Source organism: Choloepus didactylus, chromosome 13 (genome assembly GCF_015220235.1).
Source record: "Choloepus didactylus isolate mChoDid1 chromosome 13, mChoDid1.pri, whole genome shotgun sequence".
Taxonomy (NCBI): Eukaryota; Metazoa; Chordata; class Mammalia; order Pilosa; family Megalonychidae; genus Choloepus; species Choloepus didactylus.
The window spans coordinates 70,744,206-70,766,812 of NC_051319.1; the positions used below are offsets into that span (position 1 = coordinate 70,744,206).

At 37.9% G+C, this 22,607-nt stretch overlaps 1 protein-coding gene across 1 annotated transcript in view; it reads left to right on the plus strand.

Annotated features, from left to right (window-relative positions):
- Positions 1 to 314: 314 nt before the first annotated feature.
- ADAMTS19 (ADAM metallopeptidase with thrombospondin type 1 motif 19) overlaps positions 315 to 22,607 on the plus strand; it is a 274,154-nt gene continuing 251,861 nt past the window's right edge. The window contains exons 1-2 of the mRNA XM_037802030.1: positions 315 to 405; positions 1,049 to 1,686. Coding sequence (XP_037657958.1) covers positions 315 to 405; positions 1,049 to 1,686 — 729 coding nt within the window. The remainder of the gene's footprint in view (positions 406 to 1,048; positions 1,687 to 22,607) is intronic.

The following is a 22,607-nucleotide window of genomic DNA, read 5'->3' on the forward strand; positions in this document are numbered from 1 at the left end:
GGCCTCGGAAACTATTGCAGCGTCCAAAACACAGAAAATACACTCATCACCTAATTCGCCAGGGAGCCCGAGGGCGGCGGGGCCACAGCGCTGCCTCCTCCCGCTCCTCCCCTTACCCCACCCCGCCCGGGCTACAGCGGCCTCCGGCCGACTCCGCGAGGGAGTCACACAGCACCCCCCGCCCACCCCCCGGCAGACAAAGGGCCTGGGCAAACTCGCCGCCCGGACTTGCGCTCCAGGGAGGCGGCGGCGCCCGCGGTGGACCGTGCAGGAGGCGCGCGCTGGGCGAGAAGCCGCGGCCACGGGAGCGCGGCATGGGGAAAAGCCGCGAGATGCGCCTGACCCACATCTGCTGCTGCTGTCTCTTCTACCAGCTGGGGTTCTTGTCGAATGGGATCGTTTCAGGTAAGTTCTTCCGTCACTTTCCGGCTTGCTTCTCAGCTTCCCCAGTGGAGACCGAGAACGCACGGGAAGGCAGGGCTGGTGCAGCCCGTGCGCGGGGAGCCCTGCTCAGTTGGTAGCAATAAGAATGAGCGTGCGGGCGCAAATGGGGGGGTCACGCTCTGGAGAGAAGCGCACGTCTTCCGACCTCATTGTACCTATCTGTGAAATGATCAGTTTTCTTCTGAAAAGAGTAGTAATATTTGCAAAGTTAAGTTTACAGCACCTGGAGGAAAATTTGAGGTATGTAAATGGATGCTCTGGCATATCCTTAAGAAAAATTATTTAATTTTGCTGGAGACTTTGCACCGGTTTTCCTTTCAAAAACTAAGTACTCTCACCAAACTTTGCTTCCCTCCTTCTCTTCGCCACCCCCCCTCGCACCCCCCCTCCCCCCCATAGTCGTACTTTTATTCTGAAAGTGCTGGGGTCCGTAATCTGATCCCAAAGCTTCAGTGGTTGCAGGAGTTTCAGGGGCTGGGCGGGTGGTCTCCACTGCGTTAACGAGAACGCCTTGTGTCTCTGTACGGAGTGTGTCTAGGAATGCTTGTGCTACCAGAACCGCGGCGCTTTAAGCCCGGCACTTTCCTGTCTGCCCCGCCCGCAGGGCTGCTGTTCGCCCCCGACCGCGAGGAGTGGGAAGTCGTGTTTCCTGCACTCTGGCGCCGGGAGCCGGTGGACGCAGCCGGCGGCAGTGGGGGCAGCGCAGACACCGGCTGGGTGCGCAGCGTTGGGGGCAGTGGGGGCTCCCGAGCTCAGGCGGCCGGCAGCTCCCGCGAGGTGCGCTCTGTGGCCCCGGCTCCGCCGGAGGAGCCCGCAGAGGGCCAGCCCAAGCCCAGGCCGCGGCCCCCACCGCCGCTGGGGGACGAGGAGGACGAGGAGCTTGAGTCGCAGGAGCTGCCGCGGGGATCCACTGGGGCTGCTGCCCTGTCCCCAGGCGCCCCGGCCTCGTGGCAGCCGCCCCCGTTCCCGCCCCCGGCCCAGCCTGCTGACCCGGACGGCGACGAGGTGTTGCTGAGGATACCGGCCTTCTCCCGGGACCTGTACCTGCTTCTCCGGAGAGACGGCCGCTTCCTGGCGCCGCGCTTCGCGGTGGAACAGCGGCCGAGTCCCGATCCCGGTCCCACCGGGGCATCGGCCGCCCCGCGCCCTCCTGAGCCTTCCGAAGCCGCCTGCTTCTACACGGGGGCGGTGCTGCGGCATCCCGGCTCGCTGGCTTCTTTCAGCACCTGTGGAGGTGGCCTGGTAAGCACCTTCCTTTCCCAGCCCTCCACATTCCCCTGCCACTCATCCCGTCGGTTCGTGCCCCTCTCCCCCACTCCTGTGGACTAGGCTGATTTACGCGCTCCTGCTCTTTCATTGTGCTCCTTCTGAACTTTTCCCTAGTGTGCACACCCATAGACCTTTCTCTGATGATACGTCTGCAGGGCAGTCAGTGAATCGGAAGTCTAATAGCATAGATAAATGGCCATCTCCTTCTAAAGAGTTATGTATTTTCAAATACTGCATGTGACTAGGCCTCCTTGTAACTTCTTCCTACTGGTTCAACTTCTTTCTGTTCTCCAGGGTTTTCCAACATAAACCCACGACATAGTGTCTGTTTCCAAGGCTGGAAGATAAGCAGCCTGCTCACTTCTAAATCTCCTCCATATCTGCTCCCTACCCCCAATTCCTTATCCATTATCTTTCACTTTTGTCATGTCCTACTTCAAAGTTGTCAGACAGTTCTCTGGGGAGTTGCCCTTTGGCAGCTGTCTAGAGTTTAAACACATCCATAGTCCTATGGGACACCTGTTCACTAAGCTGTGGTGAGACACAGGAGTTGGGAAGGAGTGAGCCAGTTGACTAATGGATGACATTACAATCCATTCAGTATTCAAAGAGTTATGTTTCTCTGATTGACAGTTGCTTCTCTAAGGTTTACATTTCATTGCCCAGTAGTTCCTTTTCTTCTCTCTACTCCATAGAGGAAAGTAGCAAGGGTGAGAACCTGCTTAGAAGCTTTTGGGACTGGAAAGTAAAAGCCATTTGCTCTTTCTAAATTATGTAGATCATCATGCAATTTTTCCCCCTCTATCTTGACCCAGGGTTTGGGATGATTGTTACTTCCTATCAGCTGGCCAATACTTTTAGTTTAAGACAAAACCCAGAAACTACTGGAAAAGCTGATGTGATTTGTGGCTCCATTTTGCTGTTTGTATTGAGCCATTGATGAAATCCACAAGAACTTGTCTGAAAGCAACTGGCTCATTTGGAGGAAAATCCAATAGTAATGGGTATGGGAAAATATCAGCACAATGGAAGCCACACAAACCATGAAATGGAAAAGAATGGTTAAAAATCCAAATAAAATGAAACTGGAAATTTTTACCTATGCCCTCTTAGATCCCATAGTTAAATGATGTAAATTGCTGGACAGGGCAATTTTTACCAGATGTTTATAATGATGAATATTCAAATATGGACATTTTTAGCCATGAGTGAAAAACTTGGCATGGAACTGCATAAAAAGCTTTTTAAAATGTTTTCTGTGGAGCTGGTGTCTGAATACTTAACTGGGGAAAACCTTTTGAGGGGATTTCATTGTCCACTGGCTTTTGGCTGGGGATTAAATAATTACATATAGTTTCTGGTGTGGTAGGAGCAATAGGGGATAAAGCATTTCACTGTGTTGAAATGTGGGTTTTTGGTCGGATTTTCCAAATGAGTTATGCCTTCTCTCCATACTTAAAGGAGCAAAGTCAAGAATTATTAGTAAGTTTTTCATAGTCTGACTAGGAGTTTGACATACCTCTCTGTTTATCATGTTGGACTTTTACTCACTTTTCCTATTGGCCACATATGCATATGTTCTGAACTGGAAAGTCTTTGTTATTGAGGAAAACTGACGTTGCCAGTAATACAGTATAGCAGTCAGACTTTGAGTATAAAATTAGGCAAATAGCCAAGAAGGGTGGTTTGTTACTCTGGGCTCTACCACTCCAGTCCTTTTCTCTTATGAGCTGGCGAATTAGGAAGGAGAGCGCATAACTGGTTATCTGCACTTTGGCATTGGCTTGTATCCTGGTGATGGCCAAGTTCCTTACCTCTCTGGGCTTCAGTTTTCATAAGTAAAACAAATGAGTTAGGTGATTTAATTAAAATTGGGTGATCTAATGTGATTCAATTTGATGGTAAATGTTTTCTAGGTCCTGTGTTAAGGGCTGGTGGTGTGTCTGGCTCTTTAGTCACTCACAGATGAAGAGGACATCATCTACAAGTAGATGCGACACAGCCATGAAACAGTGACATAACAGCACGATGAATCAAAGGTTAAGTCTGAAGTAAAATCCCACTAGGAAGTTGGGGAAGGCTTCCCAAAGTAGAGGGATTTAATTGGGTTTTGAAGGATGGGGAAGCTTTCTCCAGTTAGAAGAGGACTAAAGAGTTTTAGGTAGAGAGAAGAGACTGAAGAATGTGTGAAAGAGCATAGTTCAAGGAAATGGGGGAAAAAAAGGAAAAAAGAAAAGAAAAGAAAAACCCTGATGAGAGCAGAAGGTGCAATAGGGAAAAATGATCCTAAAATGTCTGTGAGGAGTCAACCTTAAAAGTTTTATTTTGAAAGTATGGGCTTTTTCTGGCTACCTGTGCATGTTCACAGAACTATATTCATACTCCTCTATAGTTCCAGAATTCTGGGATCCTGTGTATCTAATATGAGGAATCATAATATCTTTATATGGAGGTGAATTATTTATAAACACCACTGCCTTTGATTTGCAACCTTTTTTCTTCTAGGTTAGTAAACACACAGAAAAGAGTAGATTGCTAAACATACCTTCCCTTCCTTTCCTTCCATAGCAGGTTTTGCCTACTGCTGTCTGAGCTTCTTAGAAGCTTTTGGATTTTTGCATATTTTAAAGGGTCTAAAAGCCTTGATCCAGTGTTGTCGGGAGGTGGACATTTACAAGATTGGCCAATTTGTTCCCCAGAAATCAGTCTAACTTACAATGTGAAGGGAAAGGTACTGGAACAGAGAGTTTGGATACAGGGTCAAGAACTGCCTCTTCAAAGTATGTAATCTTTTTGGATCTTATTTTCTGTATTAAATGTACAAATTGCACTTGCTTATCTAGCAAAATATTTATGGGGTGTTTCTGTTACTGATTTTTGCCCATTTTGGTCTCTCATATTGAATAATAAACTTATTTGATTCATATATTAGATCTAATAGGCATGTAAATATCCTAACACTAATCAATTAAACAACACCTATGGACAAGGCATTGTGGAATTACAGAGGAAAAGAAGATGTATAAGCATTGGTATGTATCAAGGAACTCCTAAACTGGCTTGCCAATCACAAATGTTAATAAGGAAATACAGTTGGTTGAGATATGGGTGAATATACATCGGGCCAGCATGTCATGATGGTACTATCTTGTTCATCTCTTTTCATTTCCAACTCTTCCTTTGGTAAGTAGTTCTTAGGAGGCATTTGATAAAATCAGTAAATAAATACAACATATCAAGTATGTTATTATATTTTAAATGACAACCGTAAAAAATTAACATACACAAAAGTGAAAAATTAAATTCTGTGAAACAGCGCAGCAGTTATATTTTCTCAACATTAACACAATATTTATTTTTAAAGCACACCTGAGCACTGAGCCAAGGTGAATTAGAACAGTTTGTTCCTTGACTGTGGTTCTCTTCAGATAGAATATTGAAATAGCTAGCAATAACACTTAGATTATTTTTCCAGGATGATGAGGAATGAATATTAAACTATTGTCACTTTATCTACATACATTTAGAGTTTTATACATCAGTCATTTTGATTAGTATTTTTTTTTAATTTTATTGAGATTGTTCACGTACCATACAATCATCCAAAGATTCAAAGTGCACAATCATTTGCCCACGGTACCATCATACAGCTGTGCCTCCATCAGCACAGTTATTTTTTTTTTCAATTTTTAGAACATTTTCATTACTCCAGAAAAGAAATAAAGACATAAAAGAAAAGTCAAATCCTCCCATACCCCTAACCAGCCCGCCCTCCATTGACTCATAGTATTGGCATAGTACATTTGTTACTGTTGATGGAAGAATATTAAAATACTGCTAACTGTAGTAGTAGTTTGCAATAGGTATATTTTTTTCCCTATATACCCCTCTATTATAAACTTCTGGTTCTAGTATCATTAGTGTCATACATTTGTTCTAGTTCATGAAAGAGATTTCTGATATTTGTACAGTTAATCATGGGACATTGTCAACCAGAAGATTCACTGTTTTATACATACCCATATTTTAACCTCCAACTTTCCTTCTGGTGACATACGTGACTCTAAGCTTCCCCTTTCCACCACCTTCACACACCATTCAGCATTGTTAGTTATTCTCACAATAATGTGCTACCGTCAGCTTTGTCCATTTCCAAACACGTGAGTTCAACCTAGTTAAACATTCTGCTCATAATAAGCAACCAAACTACTCCCCATTCTTTAGCTTCATTCTATTTCCTGGTAACTTATATTTCATGTCTATGAGTTTACATATTATAATTAGTTCATATCAGTAAGACCATACAATATTTGTCCTTCTGTGTCTGACTTATTTCACTCAATATAGTGCCCTCAGGGTTTCTTCATCAACCTGTTTTTTTTAAGATGGTTTTGTTCACACACCATACATTCCGTCTGATGGCTCCCTGTATAATCACGTATTTATGCATTCACCACCATCACCAATATCTATATAAGGAAATCTCTGTTTCTTCTCCAAAGAAGGAAGAAGAGTCAAAAAGGTAGAGAGACAAAAGAAAAAGAAAAAGAAAAAATGAGAGCTAAAAAGCAACAAAAGGAAAGATAGAATTAAAATAAAGTACAATAAAAGAGTCAGACAACATCACCAATGCCAAGAGTCCCTTACCCCTCCCTTATGTCCCCCTCTTATAGGCATTTAGCTTTGGTATATTGCCTTTGTTACATTAAAGGAAGCATAATACAATGTTTCTGTTAACTATAGTTTCTAGTTTGTGTTAATTGTATTTTTTTCCCCAATACCACCCCATTTTTAACACCTTGCAAGGTTGGCATTCATTTGTTCTCCCTCATGTAAAAACATATTTTTACATTTTATCACAGTTGTTGAGCACTCTAGGTTTCACTGAGTTATACAGTCCCAGTCTTTATCTTTCCTCTTTCCTTCTGGTGTTTCACATGTTCCTAGCCTTCCTCTTTCAATCATACTCACAGTCATCTTTGTCCAGTGTACTTACATTGTTGTGCTACCATCAACCAAAATTGTGTTCCAAACCTCTAACTCCTGTCTTTTCCTATCTGTCTATAGTGCTCCCTTTAGTATTTCCTGTAGAGCAGGTATCTTGTTCACAAACTCTCTCATTGTCTGTTTGTTAGAGAATATTTTAAACTCTCCCTCTTATTTGAAGGACAGTTTTGCCAGATATAGGATTCTTGGTTGGTGGTTTTTCTCTTTCAATATCTTAAATATATCACCCCACTTCCTTCTTGCATCATGGTTTCTACTGAGAAATCTACACATAGTCTTATGAAGCTTCCTTTGTATGTGATGGATCACTTTTCTCTTGCTGCTTTCAGGATTCTCTCTGTCTTTGATGTTTAATAATCTGTGTATGATGTTTGATAATTGGCATATGTCTATTGAGATCTATTCTGTTTGGGGTATGTTGTGATTCTTGGATCTGTACTTTTATGTCTTTCATAAGAGATGGGAAATTTTCGTTGATTATTTTCTCTATTATAGCTTCTGCCCCCTTTCCCTTCTCTTCTTCTGGGACACCCATGACACGTACATTCATGTGTTTCATATTGTCGTTCAGTTCCCTGAGACATTGCTCATATTTTTTCCATTCTTTTCCCTATCTGTTCTTTTGTGTATAGGATTTCAAATGTCTTGTTCTCCAGTTCCTGAGTGTTTTCTTCTGCCTCTTGAGAGCTGCTGTTGTATGTTTCCATTGTGTTTTTCATCTCTTGTGTTATGCCTTTCATTTCCATAGATTCTGCTAGTTGTTTTTTCAAACTTTCTATTTCTACCTTATGTTCACCCAGTGTTTTCTTTATATCCTTCATCTCTTTTGCCATATCTTCCATGAACTCATTGATTTGGTTTTTGATTTGATTTAGCATATTTCTTTGAAAACCTTTAATTGATTGTTTCATTAAATTGAAACAATATCTCAACTGTATCTTAATTGAGGTGTAAGTTTGTTCCTTTGATTCGGGCATATCTTCATTTTTTCTATTGCAATTTCTAGTTTTATGTTGTCTAGGCATCTGATTTCCTTGGTTGCCCCAATCAGATTTTCCCAGACCAGAACGCATTCAGGGCTCAGAATGGGATTATATTTAGTTTTGAGTTTCCCTGAGAGTGTATCTTAGAACAATTACAGACTTTCCTTTGAGGCCTCAATGCCGCTGTGCTTTTCCTAACCTGCCCAGCAGGTGGCACCTGTCAGCCTGTCAGTCCTGACTGATTTAAGGAGGTGTGGCCCCTTTAGTTTCTGTTTTGGTTGTTTTCCCCCAGGCTCTGGGGTCTTAATTCTGAAGAGAAAGCCAGCACTAGTGCTGGGATCTACCTCCTTCCTCTTAGGGAAGATACACCCCCTAGGGAGTTATCTTCTGCATTTGAATTGCTCCTTTGTCTCTCTGACTCTGTTATCTCCACCCCTGTCTGGGTCAGAGCACTGCAAACTGAAAATGGCCGAGGCTCTGTCCACTGAGCCACTCAGTTTGAGAGAGAGAGAAAAAGGGAAAGAAAGCCCCCTTTCAGTGCCAGTCCATGGACCCCAGTTTCATCCATCAGTCAGAAAGAGCACCTGGTCTTTCTGCTTGTTAGGGGTTTGTCTATGTTTGTAGCTTGTATTCAGCATCCACATTTGTTAATTAAAACCCCAGTTGGAGCTGGGCTGAGTTGTATTTGCTGTCTCTGGGAATGCTGCTTTCTCTACAGCAAGGTCTTGTAGCTCAGCCTGCCATGGAGGAAGGGAGCCCCTGGCACAGTTCTGCAGTTTTTACTTACAGATTTTATGCTGCAGTTTCAGCCATTCCACCTAATCCAGGTTGGTGTATGATGTGTGGACAGTCACGGTTGTCTCCTAGCAGTTGTTCCAGATTGTTTAGTAGTTGTTCCTGGTTGTTTCTTAGTTGCTTCAGGGGACTAACTAAATTCCACTCCTCTTGATGCCACCATCTTGCCCCTCCCTCTGATAATGTTTTGACACAGAATGTGGAACCCTGTGTAAATTCATTCTTTGCAATTTACCTCTTACTTGAATCAAAGTACTCTATGCTGTGGCAAGTTTTGATCATTAATAAATATTTTTGAGCATCCACTTTGGGAAAAGCATTGTATCAATTAGTAATGTGAAAGGAGGGCAAGATTGGCAGGGCAGGTACAGGGAAAGGAGTTCATAACAAGAAGAATTGGGGTAAAAGTGGAATAACATATACATGAAATAAATTAAGATTGCAGACTGATCTGACACATCTGTCTTCTTTTACATCATGTTTTTTGTTAGATCCCTAACAAAATCTACAGCTGTATTTTAAGAGAATGCTGTTAGTACATCAGACACTTTGTCTCTTGAAAGATTGAAAACAGTTTGGATTGGATTAGTGAAAATACATAAACATTAGGACCCAGCTCTGAATGGTGGGAGCTAGGCCAGAGGTGCTGCTTCATGCATGAGGAAAGTCAATATGGTCAGCAGGAGACCCTAGAATAACATCACTGCCTGGAGGGTCAGCTCATCCCTATTCTGATATCCACTTATGCCAAGCAGCAGAAGCCAAATGTGCATCTCTAGGCTAGAACAAAGAGAGAGTAGAATAAGAGAAGGCATGTTGGTAACATCCAGAAGGAAGAGTGAGTTCCATTTCCAAAAGATGAGATATTGGCTCCCTGCACCTTGTCGAAGGTCCCACCTGTCTCATGAAATTACTAGGAGAGACTTTGGTAAACTGAAATAATCATAATAAACATATGAACAGGGAAACTTAAAAAAAAAAAAGATGAGCTAACACCCAAGAATATCATGCTTTTAAGAAAACAAGCCATATGAAAGAGAGTAATTAAATTCTGGCAAATTAATACATGAAGCCACAAACTAATAGAGCAAGCAGAAGAATACTTAAGCAGAAATGAAATGCACTGAATATTAAGGTTGGATATACATTCATGGAAAAACATGAATAAAAATAGGAAAAAGCTGCTATCCAGAAAAATTATTAAAAACAATGGGACCAAAATTATATGATGATTAGAATAAAAAACTTAATAGATGAACTGACAAGCCAACTTGGAAGATTAAACCCAGAATTTTTCCTAAGTAATGATGCAAAGGACAAATGGATGCAAAGTATGAAAGAAAAGTTATGAGCTGTGAATCATGGGATCAGATAGTCCAAAATTTATTTCTTTAATAGGAATCCCAAAAGAGAGAACAGAGAATGAGGGATGGAAATCACCAGAGAAACACAACAGGACCACTTTTATCCAATGGGATTTGGAATGGTAGATACTTGATTAATCAAAAAGTCAGTTAAAGGATAGAAATGTTTAAATGCATACGAACTCACCCTAATGATTTTATCTAATTTAAATGATCAGAATATACAGTCATCAGCCAAGATTTAGATGTGAGGCCAAATACTTTTCTTTGAGTTTGGTTTAGATAATAGCTTTCCAAGTAATCTTCCTTGGGTGAGCCTTTCTCAGCATGCATCAAAACCAATTTCCACTATTAATTTTTCTATTTAGAATAGAAAGTAGGGTCAATTTCAAAGCAATTTATGTGCAGAATTCTGGACTTTAAAATGTTCATATCTTTTACAGTTGTCTCATCTTAAATAAAATTATAGCAGTATTTTTAGCAACATACCTTTCTCAAGTTTTTCTGAAGTTCTCATAGAAACAAAATGTTTTTGCACCCATATTTCACTGACTTTAATATTTAATATTTGATTAAATTATGTCATTACAAAATATATGTACATGTGTTCAAACAAATACAGCTGGCTCTTCATAAACATACAGGCTGACTGGTGGAAATAATTGCATGCAGCAATGCTAGGGTAGACTCTATTAGCTGTGAGCATTCAGCCTGCTGCCTGTCTCAGATGGTGTGTAGACTGTTGTTTAATTCAATGATTTGATTTGAATTGGTTGATAAAACCAATATTGGTTAGATGGAGTTTAAGAAATATGTTAGTGTAACAGAATCAAATTTATCAGAATTAAGGGAAGGCACTAACCATCAGATTGAAAAAGACCAGCTACCAAATTCAAGGACATTGGTAATGAGAAACAATTACTAGACACATTGTAGCAGAATCTTAGAAAATCAAGGATAAAGAGAAAATCCTGCAAGTTCAGTAAAGGAGAGATTATTTGCAATGGAAAGTGTGTCATATTGACATTAAAGATTGAATTAGTAACACTGGAAGCCAGAGGATCATGGGTTGATATTTTTAGAGTTCTGAAAATATACTTAGCAAATTACTTTTAATCTGGTGACAAAATAAAATCATTTTCAGAATTATAGGAACTCAAACTTGACCACACAGAACTTCCCAAAAAGGTATGCAATTGTCTTCCTCCAATACCTGTTCTCCAGTTATTGAACCCAGTGTTCAATTTAGAGATAATTTATACATAAACAAGGATATATGTATATATAGATTTATAGCTTCTTAAAGTCCATATTAATTGTACATACATATGAGATTGTCACATGAGTACATAAAGAGATTCCCCTTTGTATTTTGGCAGCTCCATTTTATCCTATTGCAGATATGTGCCATGATCAATTTTATCTGCTTGGTGTTGATGAACATTTGGTTGATTCCAATATTTTCTTATAAAAAACAGTGCTAAATATATAGAACTCTGTAGATGTACTATTTTGCCTATGTAACGTCAAAGGGCATGTGTACTGGTAAGTTAGGGAGATATTACTGACCTGTTCTCTGTAGAGGTGGTGCCACTTTATACTCAGAATATCAGAATATGAGAGCATGTCTTTCCACTATGCCATTACAGATATAGATGTTATTAAAATTTTTGGTCTTTGTGATTTCTAATAGGCAAAAAATGTTATCTCAATGAGGTTTTAATTTACATTATTGTTACTAGTGAGGTTGTGCATCGTTTCAGAAATTTAAATGATTATTTTATTTCCTTTCCTTTTAACTTTCTGTTCATACCCTTTACTCATTTTTCTATCAGGTGTTTGGTCTTTTACTTGTACTTCCAGAAGTTCTTTACCCATTAGTACTCTAAAAAGATACATGTTGATTACAAGATAATACATGCTGAGTACAGGGAGTTTAGAAAATTTATAAAATAAGAACTGTAATCTCATCATCCAGCAATAAACACATTTAACTTTTTAGCGATCATATAGAAGAGGAAACACAAATATCAAATAATCATTAACAATTTTCTCAAATTTATAGGTAATCTAGAAAAAATAAAATTTTTTCAGAAGCTTTTGCGTCATAAAATAAGTTTGGCACAAATTATACAGATTGATAATATCCAGTGGACATAATTGGTGAAACACACACTCTTACACACTGTAGGAGAGAAAATTGGTAAAGCCTTTTGTAGGTGCTCCTTGATAATAGTTATTCACATTTTAAACATGCTTACCTTATTGTCAGCTATTGTCCTTGTAGGTATCTATTTTAGAGGAATATTCATATATGTGCAAAAATTTATGGGCAAGCCTCTTTGTGGCAGCATTATTTTTCAGAGCAGAGTGCTCTAGATATTCATCACTTATATCAGTACTAGTTTCATTTATGCTGTGCTGAGTTCTGAGGAGAGAAATGGAAAAAGCAAAGAAATAGTTCCTTGATAGAATTCATTTACAGTCTTGAAGGAACTGTTTCTTGGCCTAAACTTCCCATCCTCCCTGTGTTCATCACTGTTCTCTGATTTAGTAAATGTTCAATATTTCCTTATTGACGAAACAAATGGTCTTTAAGTGCACATCTCTTTAAGGCATCCTGTGGTTTTCCAGTTTAAACATTAGAGTGACATGGATGATTATGGTGATGGTGACTGTGACGTGTGGGTGAGGTTCCTATATTTAGAGTGGGGCAATGTGCAGACACTCCAACCTTATTTTAAGAAGCAATGTATTGAATTCTAATGGAGAGAATCATCAAGCTGATAGAATGATACACGTTGTACATTAAAACATAAATAAATTTATTAATCATGGATTCATTAATATAAAATTCATTAATGTAGATATAAATTCATTAATCTATGTCTTAGTGCCCTGAGAGAATTCAGACATGGACCAGAGCCAGTTTTGTAGGAAGAAATTTTCTTTCTTCCCTCCCTCCCTCCCTTCCTTCCTTTTTCCTTCCTTCCTTCTTTCCTTCCTTTCTTTCTTGTTTCTTAACTTAATCATAGATACAGTACACTTTTATTCAGGAAAAGCTTTAAAGAAGTCTGAAAATATTTTTCATACAAAACTATAACAGAACATTTTTATTGAACTCATGTGCAACTGAATGTTTCTGTTTGATTGCAGTTACAACCTGGATCATTTTATGGCTTTTTATTTGCAAAATAAAGAATAATCAAGGAGTTCCAGGTTTCTGATAGATGGAAAGTGTAGTCATACTGATGTGTTTTGAGAACTAGTAGTTCCTCTTGGATTATGATTTGGGGAATTTCCTGAAAGGAAATTTTAGGATCACCTTTGCCAAATTAAGGCCGTAAATTATAATGCAGAGTGCATTTAAGGTGCAGCTAGAGTGAGCACATTGTCTTGTCTCTATCTCATCTTTATTCTAATGCCAAGCCCTAGACTGAGAAAAGTGAGAAAATGAAGTTCAGCCATGTCAGTGCTACCCAGATATTTTCACAGAATTATTCCAGTTGGTATTGGAAAGGACCTTGAGGATTAGATCCTTTAATCCTTGCCTTTTTCAGCAAGGGATATTTGATTGTACTTCATAATTGATGTGCTTTTCTCTGTAATAAATTATTAATTGTTAAAGGTCTAACTAAGACAATCATGGAATGAATCTAATGAGTCCAGGCCAATTTTGGTGTTATTAAACAGCTTCTGCTTTAGTATTGCTTTCCATTTAAAAATAGGATCTTATCACTTTTCTTCACAAGGATGTTCAAAGATGTTTTGCCCAGATATTTTTTTTTTTTTCTGTCATTTCCCTTACCGCTGTCTGGCTTTACCAGAGAGGAATGACCACTTTCAGCAGTGTGCCCAAATCATCACCCCTTTGAACTGCTTCTTAAAGTGTGTTGTGCAGACCCCCTGTCTGAAAATCAGGCGATAGCGGGGGCGGTAAGGCTGGAGTGAAAGTAGACATTCTCCGTTTAGAATTCTATTCAGATTCCCAGGTTGAATTTCAAACGTAATGAAATGTATTTTAAGAGAATCCAAGGTGATTTATGTACAAGCTAAAATTTGAGAGCAGCCACACTAGTAGCTGTGAAAACTGGTTGTGTCCTTACAGGTAAAGTAAATAGAACTTCAAAGTTGTGTTAGAGCAAAATAGAAAGTCTGAGTAATTCATTATCGATTACTGAATCATGTATAAACATAATTAACATAGTAGAAATTATGAGTAATTAATTTTGGAAATAACTGTCCTTTTATAAATTTAATTCTTTAGTGTCCCATTTTGTCTATTTATGTGGATAATTCCTGTCTCTGTAGATGTCCAATTAGGATTTTAGTTCAAAATAATTAGTTCTAGTTAGGAATGTGTTAAAAAAGTATTTAATTGATGTATTAACATAAAAGTTTCCATGCAGAGGTTTTTCTAAATATAACTTTTAAATTATATAAATATTAAAATATATATTATATATATGTTGAGCTAGTTTTTCTAGGGTAAGTTATTATTTAAAATGTTAGAAATTGAAAAGGATATTGTGAATGTGTTTTCCTGATGCCTTTTTTGAAGTATAATTTATCTAATAATAACATACACCTATTTTCATTGTGCAATTTAAAGTTTTTGGTACATTTACAGAATTGTGCAACCATCACGACAACCCAATTATAGAACATTTCAGTCACCCCAATGGGGTGCCTCATGACCATTTGTACTCAGTCCATGTCTCCTCCAGCCCTAGGCAACCATTCATCTATTTTCTGTCTTTATAGATTTGCCTTTGCATTGCACATAAATGGAATCATACAAAATGTGATGTTTATGCCTGACTTCTTTCACTAAGCGTAATGTTTTTGAGAGTCATCCATGTAGTAGCATATTTCAGTAGTTCGTTCTTTTTTTCTTGCCAAATAGTATTCAATTGTGTGGATATACCACATTTTGTTTTTCCATTCATCAGCTGATGGGCATTTGTATTGTATCTACTTTTGGGCTTTTATGAAAAAGGCTGCTATGAACATTTGTGTACAAGTTGTTGTGTAGATATATGTTTTCATTTCTTTTGGGTAGATACTTAGGAGTGGAATTGCTACGTCATGTGATAAATTTATGGTTACCATTTTAAGAAACTGCCAGACTCTTCCAAAGTGGCTTTATAATTTCACGTTCTTACCTGCAATGTCTGAGGGTTCCAGTTTCTCCACATTCTTAACTTCTCTTGTCATTGTATGTCTTTTTAAATTTAACTATTCTTGAAGGTGCTCAGTGGTATGTCATTGAGGTTTTCGTTTGTATTTACTAGTGACTAATTATGTATATATCCCAAGAGAAATGAACACATATATCTACACAACTTGTACACAAATGTTCATAGCAGCTTTTTTCATAAAAGCCCAAAATGTCTATTCAAATTTTTGCCCATTTTTAAAATTGGGTTTTTTGTCTTCCTGCTCTTTATTTTTTTTCCTGCTAGTTAGTTTTAAGAGTTGTTTGTATATTCTGAATTTTGTTCCTTTATCAGATATATTGTTCGCTTTTATTTTCTCCCAGTATGTGTGAATCTGTTCATTTTCTTAATAGCATCTTTTGGAGCATGCTTTTTAAAAATGTTGATAAAATCCAGTTTATCAGTTTTCTCTTTTATAGAACATACTTTTGATGCATTATCTAATAACTCTTTGTCTAACTGAAGGTCATGAAGAATTTCTCTTATGTTCACTTCTATATTTTCTGTTTTTATAGTTAGATTCATGATCCATTGTGAGTTAGTTTTGTGAGAAGTAAGGACCTAAATTCATCTCTCTGCGTGTATATATCCAATTGTCTCAGCACCATTTTTTGAAAAGGCTATCCTTTCCCCATGAGTTGCCTTGTAACTCTTGTCAAGAATCAGTTGACCTAAATGTAAATATTTATTTTTGTATTCTCAATTTTGTTCTTTTGATCTATATGTATATCCTTATGTCAATACCATACTGTCTTGATTTATGTAGCTCTATAATACATTTGAATTTGGGAAATTTAAGTCCTTTAACTTTGCTTGCTTTTTTAAAAATTGCTTCAGCTATTCTGAATCCTTTGCATTTCCTTATAACTTTTAGGATAGCATGTCAATTTCTTCAAAAAGCTTTCTGGTATTTTGGTAGGAATTGTGTTTAGTCTATGAATCAATTTTGTCAGAATTTCAAATTGCCTATTACTAGAGCAGTCATGTAGGGATATTTGTGAACACACCATTGTTTAATAAGGAATCGATTTAGCTACAGTTACCCCATATTATAATGATTAAAGGGACAATTTCAAATCACTAATAAGATTAAGATTCCTAGATTTATGAGAACAAGTAATCCAAGCCATTCATTGGAGGTATAGGCAAGAAGAAATATTGCTATGTTTACACGATCACTTAGGACAAAAACCCAGATATCCAGATTCCAGTGTTGTTTCTACCTCTGTGCAAAAGACCCAAGCTGTTAGGGGCAGGGTTCAAATCAGGTAAATAAATAAGCAAATTAACAAACAAAATCCTGATCATCCTTTTCAGGGAGTGGATTTTTGGCGCAAACATGCATAAGTATCCTATAAATGTAAGACTGCACCCAAAATATTGCATTTGTTTATTTAAACAGAACCAGGATTCAAGTACAGCATGTTTTATTAAAACCCAAAGTATCACTGTTATGTATATATGTAAAATTTCACAATAAAAAATGTATTTTTAAAAAACCAAAGTAATAGCCCTCTCTGGTAATGTGAGTTTAAAGAGATGTCTCCTGGCTATAGGAATTATGACTTAGAAAAAGTTAGGGAAATAAAGGCCCTTAGATAGTTAATCTGTTAGGTATTGATTTAATAATGATATAGAAAAGCCTAGTGAAAGATAGAAATAATTTGTTTGTTAATTCTAATAAATATATTTTCCATATTTTAGTAGCTCTTACATAGGGATGTGTCTTACCACTGATGGCATCTTGTATTTGATGAAATTTTTTCTGAAAGTCAATGTGGACTGTCAATTTGGAAATAGAAATTTATGAAGACCTAGTTGGAACTGTTGTCTTAGAAAAACTTGGATCAGGAAGTAAAAGGGAATGTTAGCAGAATGGTTGTATCTAAGTTTCTGATTTTGAACAATAATGTTTAGAGATATACATAGGAAGACTTTATAGTTTGTTTTTAAAGGTGCTTGAATTTCTTCTGTTTCAGTTGACTATAGTCAGAATTAAACAAAAATCCCCCCCATCTCCCGTAATATAGTTCCTTATTTAATCTGAGCTCCAGGGATAAAATGAAACCCAAGAATTCTATCAGGAGAGATGCCATGTAATGATCAGAGGGAAATACGCAAGAACTGCATATGGGTCACTTAGATGTTAGGTCCAAATCCTAGCTGTGAAAATGGTAAATTAATGAAATGTCTTTATAACCATAAATCTCACAATTGTTTATTTTCATCTTAGTTTCTATAGTTCCTTCTTGTCAGGCTCCAAAGGTTTATATAATTTGTGTGAATTCCTCCAACCTTCCTGTGAAGGAGGTAGAGTCATGAAAGGGTTCAGTGCGTGGGAAGATTAAAGGGGAGAAATAAATCCACTGATGCATATTTAGAGTGTGTTTTAAGCTTAAGAATATGGAAAACCCTTATTTCCATTTGAAATGCTTTTGGAATAGCATACTAAAATGTCCTTTGGGACAGCCTAGCACTGCACATTAATATGGTTTAAGAGGTCTCCAAAGCATTGCCTATAGTTAGCTCAGTTGTAGTATTTTAGTAAGTGTTCTAATGAACTTGGCCGCTCTTGCCTTTGGCTGTGGAGTCTCCACAAGTGCACAGTGTCCAGTTTTTGAGTCCTTGATCACATGGTCTTACGTGTTCTGAACCTATTAATAACTCACCATAGACTTGTGAGAGAATACATCAGTCTGTTGGAACTGCATAATCAACTGTCTACTTAATCCTTCTCTGATTTCTTTCCCTTACCTATTCCTCTAGAAGATACACATTCAATCCTGTGTTCAGTCCTTATATCCCCTTCTATTTCAGTTATTCTGAATTGGATTTCAATAAATGCATCTTGGAGAATTAAAAAAAAAAATACAATGTAAGAGAAAGAGAAAAAGTAGAACACTACTACCATAATTTAAATGATTATATTCATGATAATAACGTAGCTTTTTTTTTTTCCACTCTGTTAACCCTCTGTACCATGTCATACCTTGTAGGTATATCATGCTAACACTTGTTTAGGTTCGTGGTGCTACTCTGTGGGTTAGATTCCCTTAAGCAACGATTTATGAACACATTTGCTTTCAACGTATCACCGATACGTATAATCCCATTGATGAACCATAGTCACACCTGACCATTCCCGTACCATTAGGTTCACCCTCATTATCATATCTGTACATATTAGATTATTATTCCCCCTTCATGTTTAAAAACATAGGTTTTTAAAAAAAATTTAGTTTTATTGAGATATATTCACATACCATACCATCATCCATGGTGTACAATCAGCTGTTCACAGTACCATCATATAGTTGTGCGTTCATTACCCCAATCAATTTTTCAACATTTTCCTTACACCAGAAAGAATAAAAATAAGAATAAAAAAGAGAAGCAAAAAGGAACACCTAAATCATTCCCCCCATCCCACCCTATTTTTCATTTAGTTTTTGTTCCCATTTTTCTGCTCATCCATACATACACTGGATAAAGGGAGTGTGAGCCACAGGTTTTCACAACCACACCATCACCCCATATAAGCTGCATAGTTATACAAACATCTTCAAGAATCACAGCTACTGGGATGCAGTTTGATAGTTTTAGGTATTTACTTCTAGCTATTTCAATACACTAAAACTTACAAAGGGATATCTGCAGAGTGCATAAGAATTCCCTCCAGAGTGACCTCTTGATCGCATTTGGAATCTCTCAGCCAGTGAAACTTTATTTTGTTTCATTTCACTTCCCCCTTTTGGTCAAGAAGATTTTCTCAATCCCACGATGCCGGGTCCAGGCTCATCCCCAGGATTTATATCCTGTGTTGCCAGGGAGATTTACACCCCTGGGAGTGAGGTTCCACGTAGGGGGGAGGGCAGTGAGTTCACCTGCCTAGTTGGCTTAGCTAGAGAGAGACAGCCATATCTGAGCAACAAAGAGGTACTCTGGGGGAGATTCGTAGGCGCAACCACAAGTAGGCTTAGCCTCTCCTTTGCAGCAGCAAGCTTCATAAGGGCAAACCCAAGATCGAGGGCTCGGGACACCAAATTGTCAGTCCTCAATGTTTGTGAGAATATCAGTAATAACCCAGGTGGGGAAGTCCAACATTTCTGCATTTTCCCTCAGCTCCTTGGGGGCCCTGCATATATATTTTTATTCTCAGCCCAAACTACTTTGGGATGCAACACTATTTCACGCTAACCTGTAAAAACCTTCCAGATCTCGCTTCCTATTCAAAGTTCCATGTAATTATGGTGTTTGAATAAACTGACTGTACAAGTCAAATTATTTAGTGTGCTGTAAAAGATGCACCAAATAAACATCTCTTCCCTTGGCCCCACACAGAAGTTGAAGTTTTAAAACACAGTCCGTATTGCCCTTTACCCTTTGTCCTGATTTGCCTTTGTCCTAACCAGATCTGCTTCATTCATATCTCTGCTTGAAGTCTGGACTCTTTCTCAGCTTTCTAAACAGTTGCTGTATGCGCTAATACTGATGTTCATAACTGCTGATCTCTAGCTCTGAGTTTCAGGTGTCACAGAGATACCCAGAGTTCGAGAGACCCACCAGGTTATACACAAAGGATCAGCATCTCAGAATTTGGAGACAGCCGTTACAATTCAGGAATAGATGTGACTGATGTAAGAGCTTACGATCTAGGGACCATTACAATGAATGTTTCCCTGATAAGCTGTGTTCTAATATTCAATTCTTAATTTACACATTGTAATTAGTCCTTACTGGTAAGGCATTATAATCTTTGTCTTTTCGTTTTGGCGTACTTCACTCAAAATGCTGTCTACAGGATCCCTTCACCTCATTGGGTGTCTCACAGCTTCACTCCTTCTTGCAGTTACCCAGTATTCCATTGTATGCATACACCACAGTTCACCATTCTGTTCATCAGTCCATTTACCCTTAGGCCACCTCCACCCATTGCAAATCATGAATAGCCACCATAAACAACAGTGTGCAAACATCCATTCGCATCCCTGCTCTCGGATCTTCCAAGTATATTCCCCATAAAAACATAGGTTTTTAAAGTGCTTTATAGTTTATAAACTGCATTTACAAATTCCCTTGGCTGTAGTATGCCTATACAGATTTTAGAAAATAAGTGACCCATTAAAACAAATGCTTATATTTAAATTTACGTTTCATAAACTGAATTATAATATAAGGGCATTATAAGACGTTGCTGTGTAAGGGTAACCTTTTTTTTTTTGTAAATAAAATAGTAGCCTCTCATTTATTATTATTCTCTGAGGTACAAATCTGGTTTGGGCATATCTGTAACTTTACCTTTTAATAATTTGGGATACTCTTTAAATTATACATTTGAAAATGCTAATGAACTTTACATATATGAGAAAATATGAATAGCTTTCTGTGCAATGGCAATCACAGATAGTAAATGACAAGAAACATACCTGCACGGAAAAGGTAAAATACAAGAGTCTTCTGCTAGTTGTATCTATGAAGGCAGGTAGTGAGTGCTGTCTCTACCTTTTTCATCAAATTGATAAAGGAAAATCAGCAAATAGAATTGCTGCTTTTTTCTGTGTAAATTGATTTCAAGAAACAAAAAGTCTAGGCCCAGAATATAATAGCTACCTTTACTGAACACTACTGTATGCCATACTTGTACCACCATAGGCTGTGGCTGATTTTCAAAGCAACCTTCTATGATACATTTTTGCTTGATTTTATAGATAAGGATGCTGACAGGGAAATCTCATGTCACCCCAACTCAGATAGCTGGTAAGGCCTGGAGGTGAAATTCAAAGCTCTGTGTGTGTGTGTGTGATGAACAAATTTTGTTGCTTCAGTTTGATTTATCGGAGCTGTATAACCAAACTCACAATATTTTAATTCTTTGAACCAAAGTATGGAGTAGAGTTTGACATGGAGTAGATATGGAAACAGACACAGGAATAGAATTTGACATAGTAGCATTTGCTTCTTTTTAATGTAACCAATCTTCCCTTTCTCTTAGTTCCTGTCTTGTATTAGTATTCTTAAAATTTGAATACAGAAAATTACCACACAGTAGAGGGATTTCCTTTAAAGTTGCTCTGAAAGAGTCATCCAATATCATCAACACGTCTAGAAGCAAGAACTTACTAATTTTTCATCCCTGTATAATTGTTGGAAAGCTCTGTTGTTGGAAAGCTCTGTTGCTGGAAAACTCTGGCATTTTGGAATTAATCTCGAATATATACTGTACACAGAATGCTGTATCTCTCATGATAAACAGCAATAACAGTAGCAGTAACTACAGACAATAGTCATAATTTATGAATCAATTATGAGGTTCTAGGCACTGTACCTTGTGTTGTTAATATGCTAATAATTGTTATATGATTAATTTTAACAATAACTCTGTGAGTGAGAAAGGTGTTATTATATCCATTTGGTAGGTTATGAAATTGAGTAATTTACCTGAAGTCACCAAGGAGTCAAGCTGGGAAACAAACCAAGATCTGCCTAATTTCAAAGCTAATACTCTTTATTCTTAGAAGTGGGTTTTGCAGAAATGTACAGTTCTGAAGTATTGTCTCAGGAACTACCAGGTTTTGGGTTCTCAGGGAGGGTGAAATGTAGGTGCATCAGGGGTGGAAGGTGAACTCTAAGCTCTTTACTCCAACTTTAGTTTGATCAGCTCTTTTGTTTTCTGTTTAAGTATGTTAGAATTTCCACATAATATTTAGTTTGAGAAAGTATTCCAAGCTTAAAAATAGTAATTCATAAACCACTGACCTTCCATATCTGGCCATGATGAAATAACTAGAAATCCAGATAAAATATATAAATCAATAGTTTTTAGACATTAGACGGAAGGCACAGGAGATCCCTCCATATGCCCCAGCATACAATCTAAGAGAGATTCCAAGTTGCATCTCTGGGAAGGAACAAAAACAAAGCCCAGTGGTCTGGCTGAATTGAAGAGGTAGAATTTGGACTTTAGGTAGGCCAAGGAAGCCAGAATTTGCAGGGCAAAATACCGAAGAAAAAAGAGATGTCTAAAGAGAAAGCCCTGGATATCTGCAGAGAGTTTCTCTGGAGTATTTGAGTACTGGTCTTATAGACATTTACAATTAGATGTAACACTCCACCTTATCATTGAAGAATGCATATCCTTTTCCAATACACAGAGAATAGATACCAATACAATACCTTATTCTGGGCCACAAAATAAGTTTCAATAATTTTAAGAGGATTGGAATAGTAAAAGTAAGTTTCTTATTACAAGAAACAAATTTGAAATCAGTAACAGAAGGATATCTAGGAAATTATCAAAGATTTGGAAATGAAATAGTATTTTTCTAAATAACACGTCAAAGAAGAAATCACAGAGGAAATTTGAAAATATTAGGAACTGAGTAAAAATAAAATATGACATATTGAAGTTTGTGGACTGCAACTAAAGTGGTGCATAGAAGAAATTTTTAGCATTACATAGATATAAAAGAGAGAGGAAGACAATATCAAATCAATGACCTAAGCTTAAACTTGAAGAAATTAGAAAA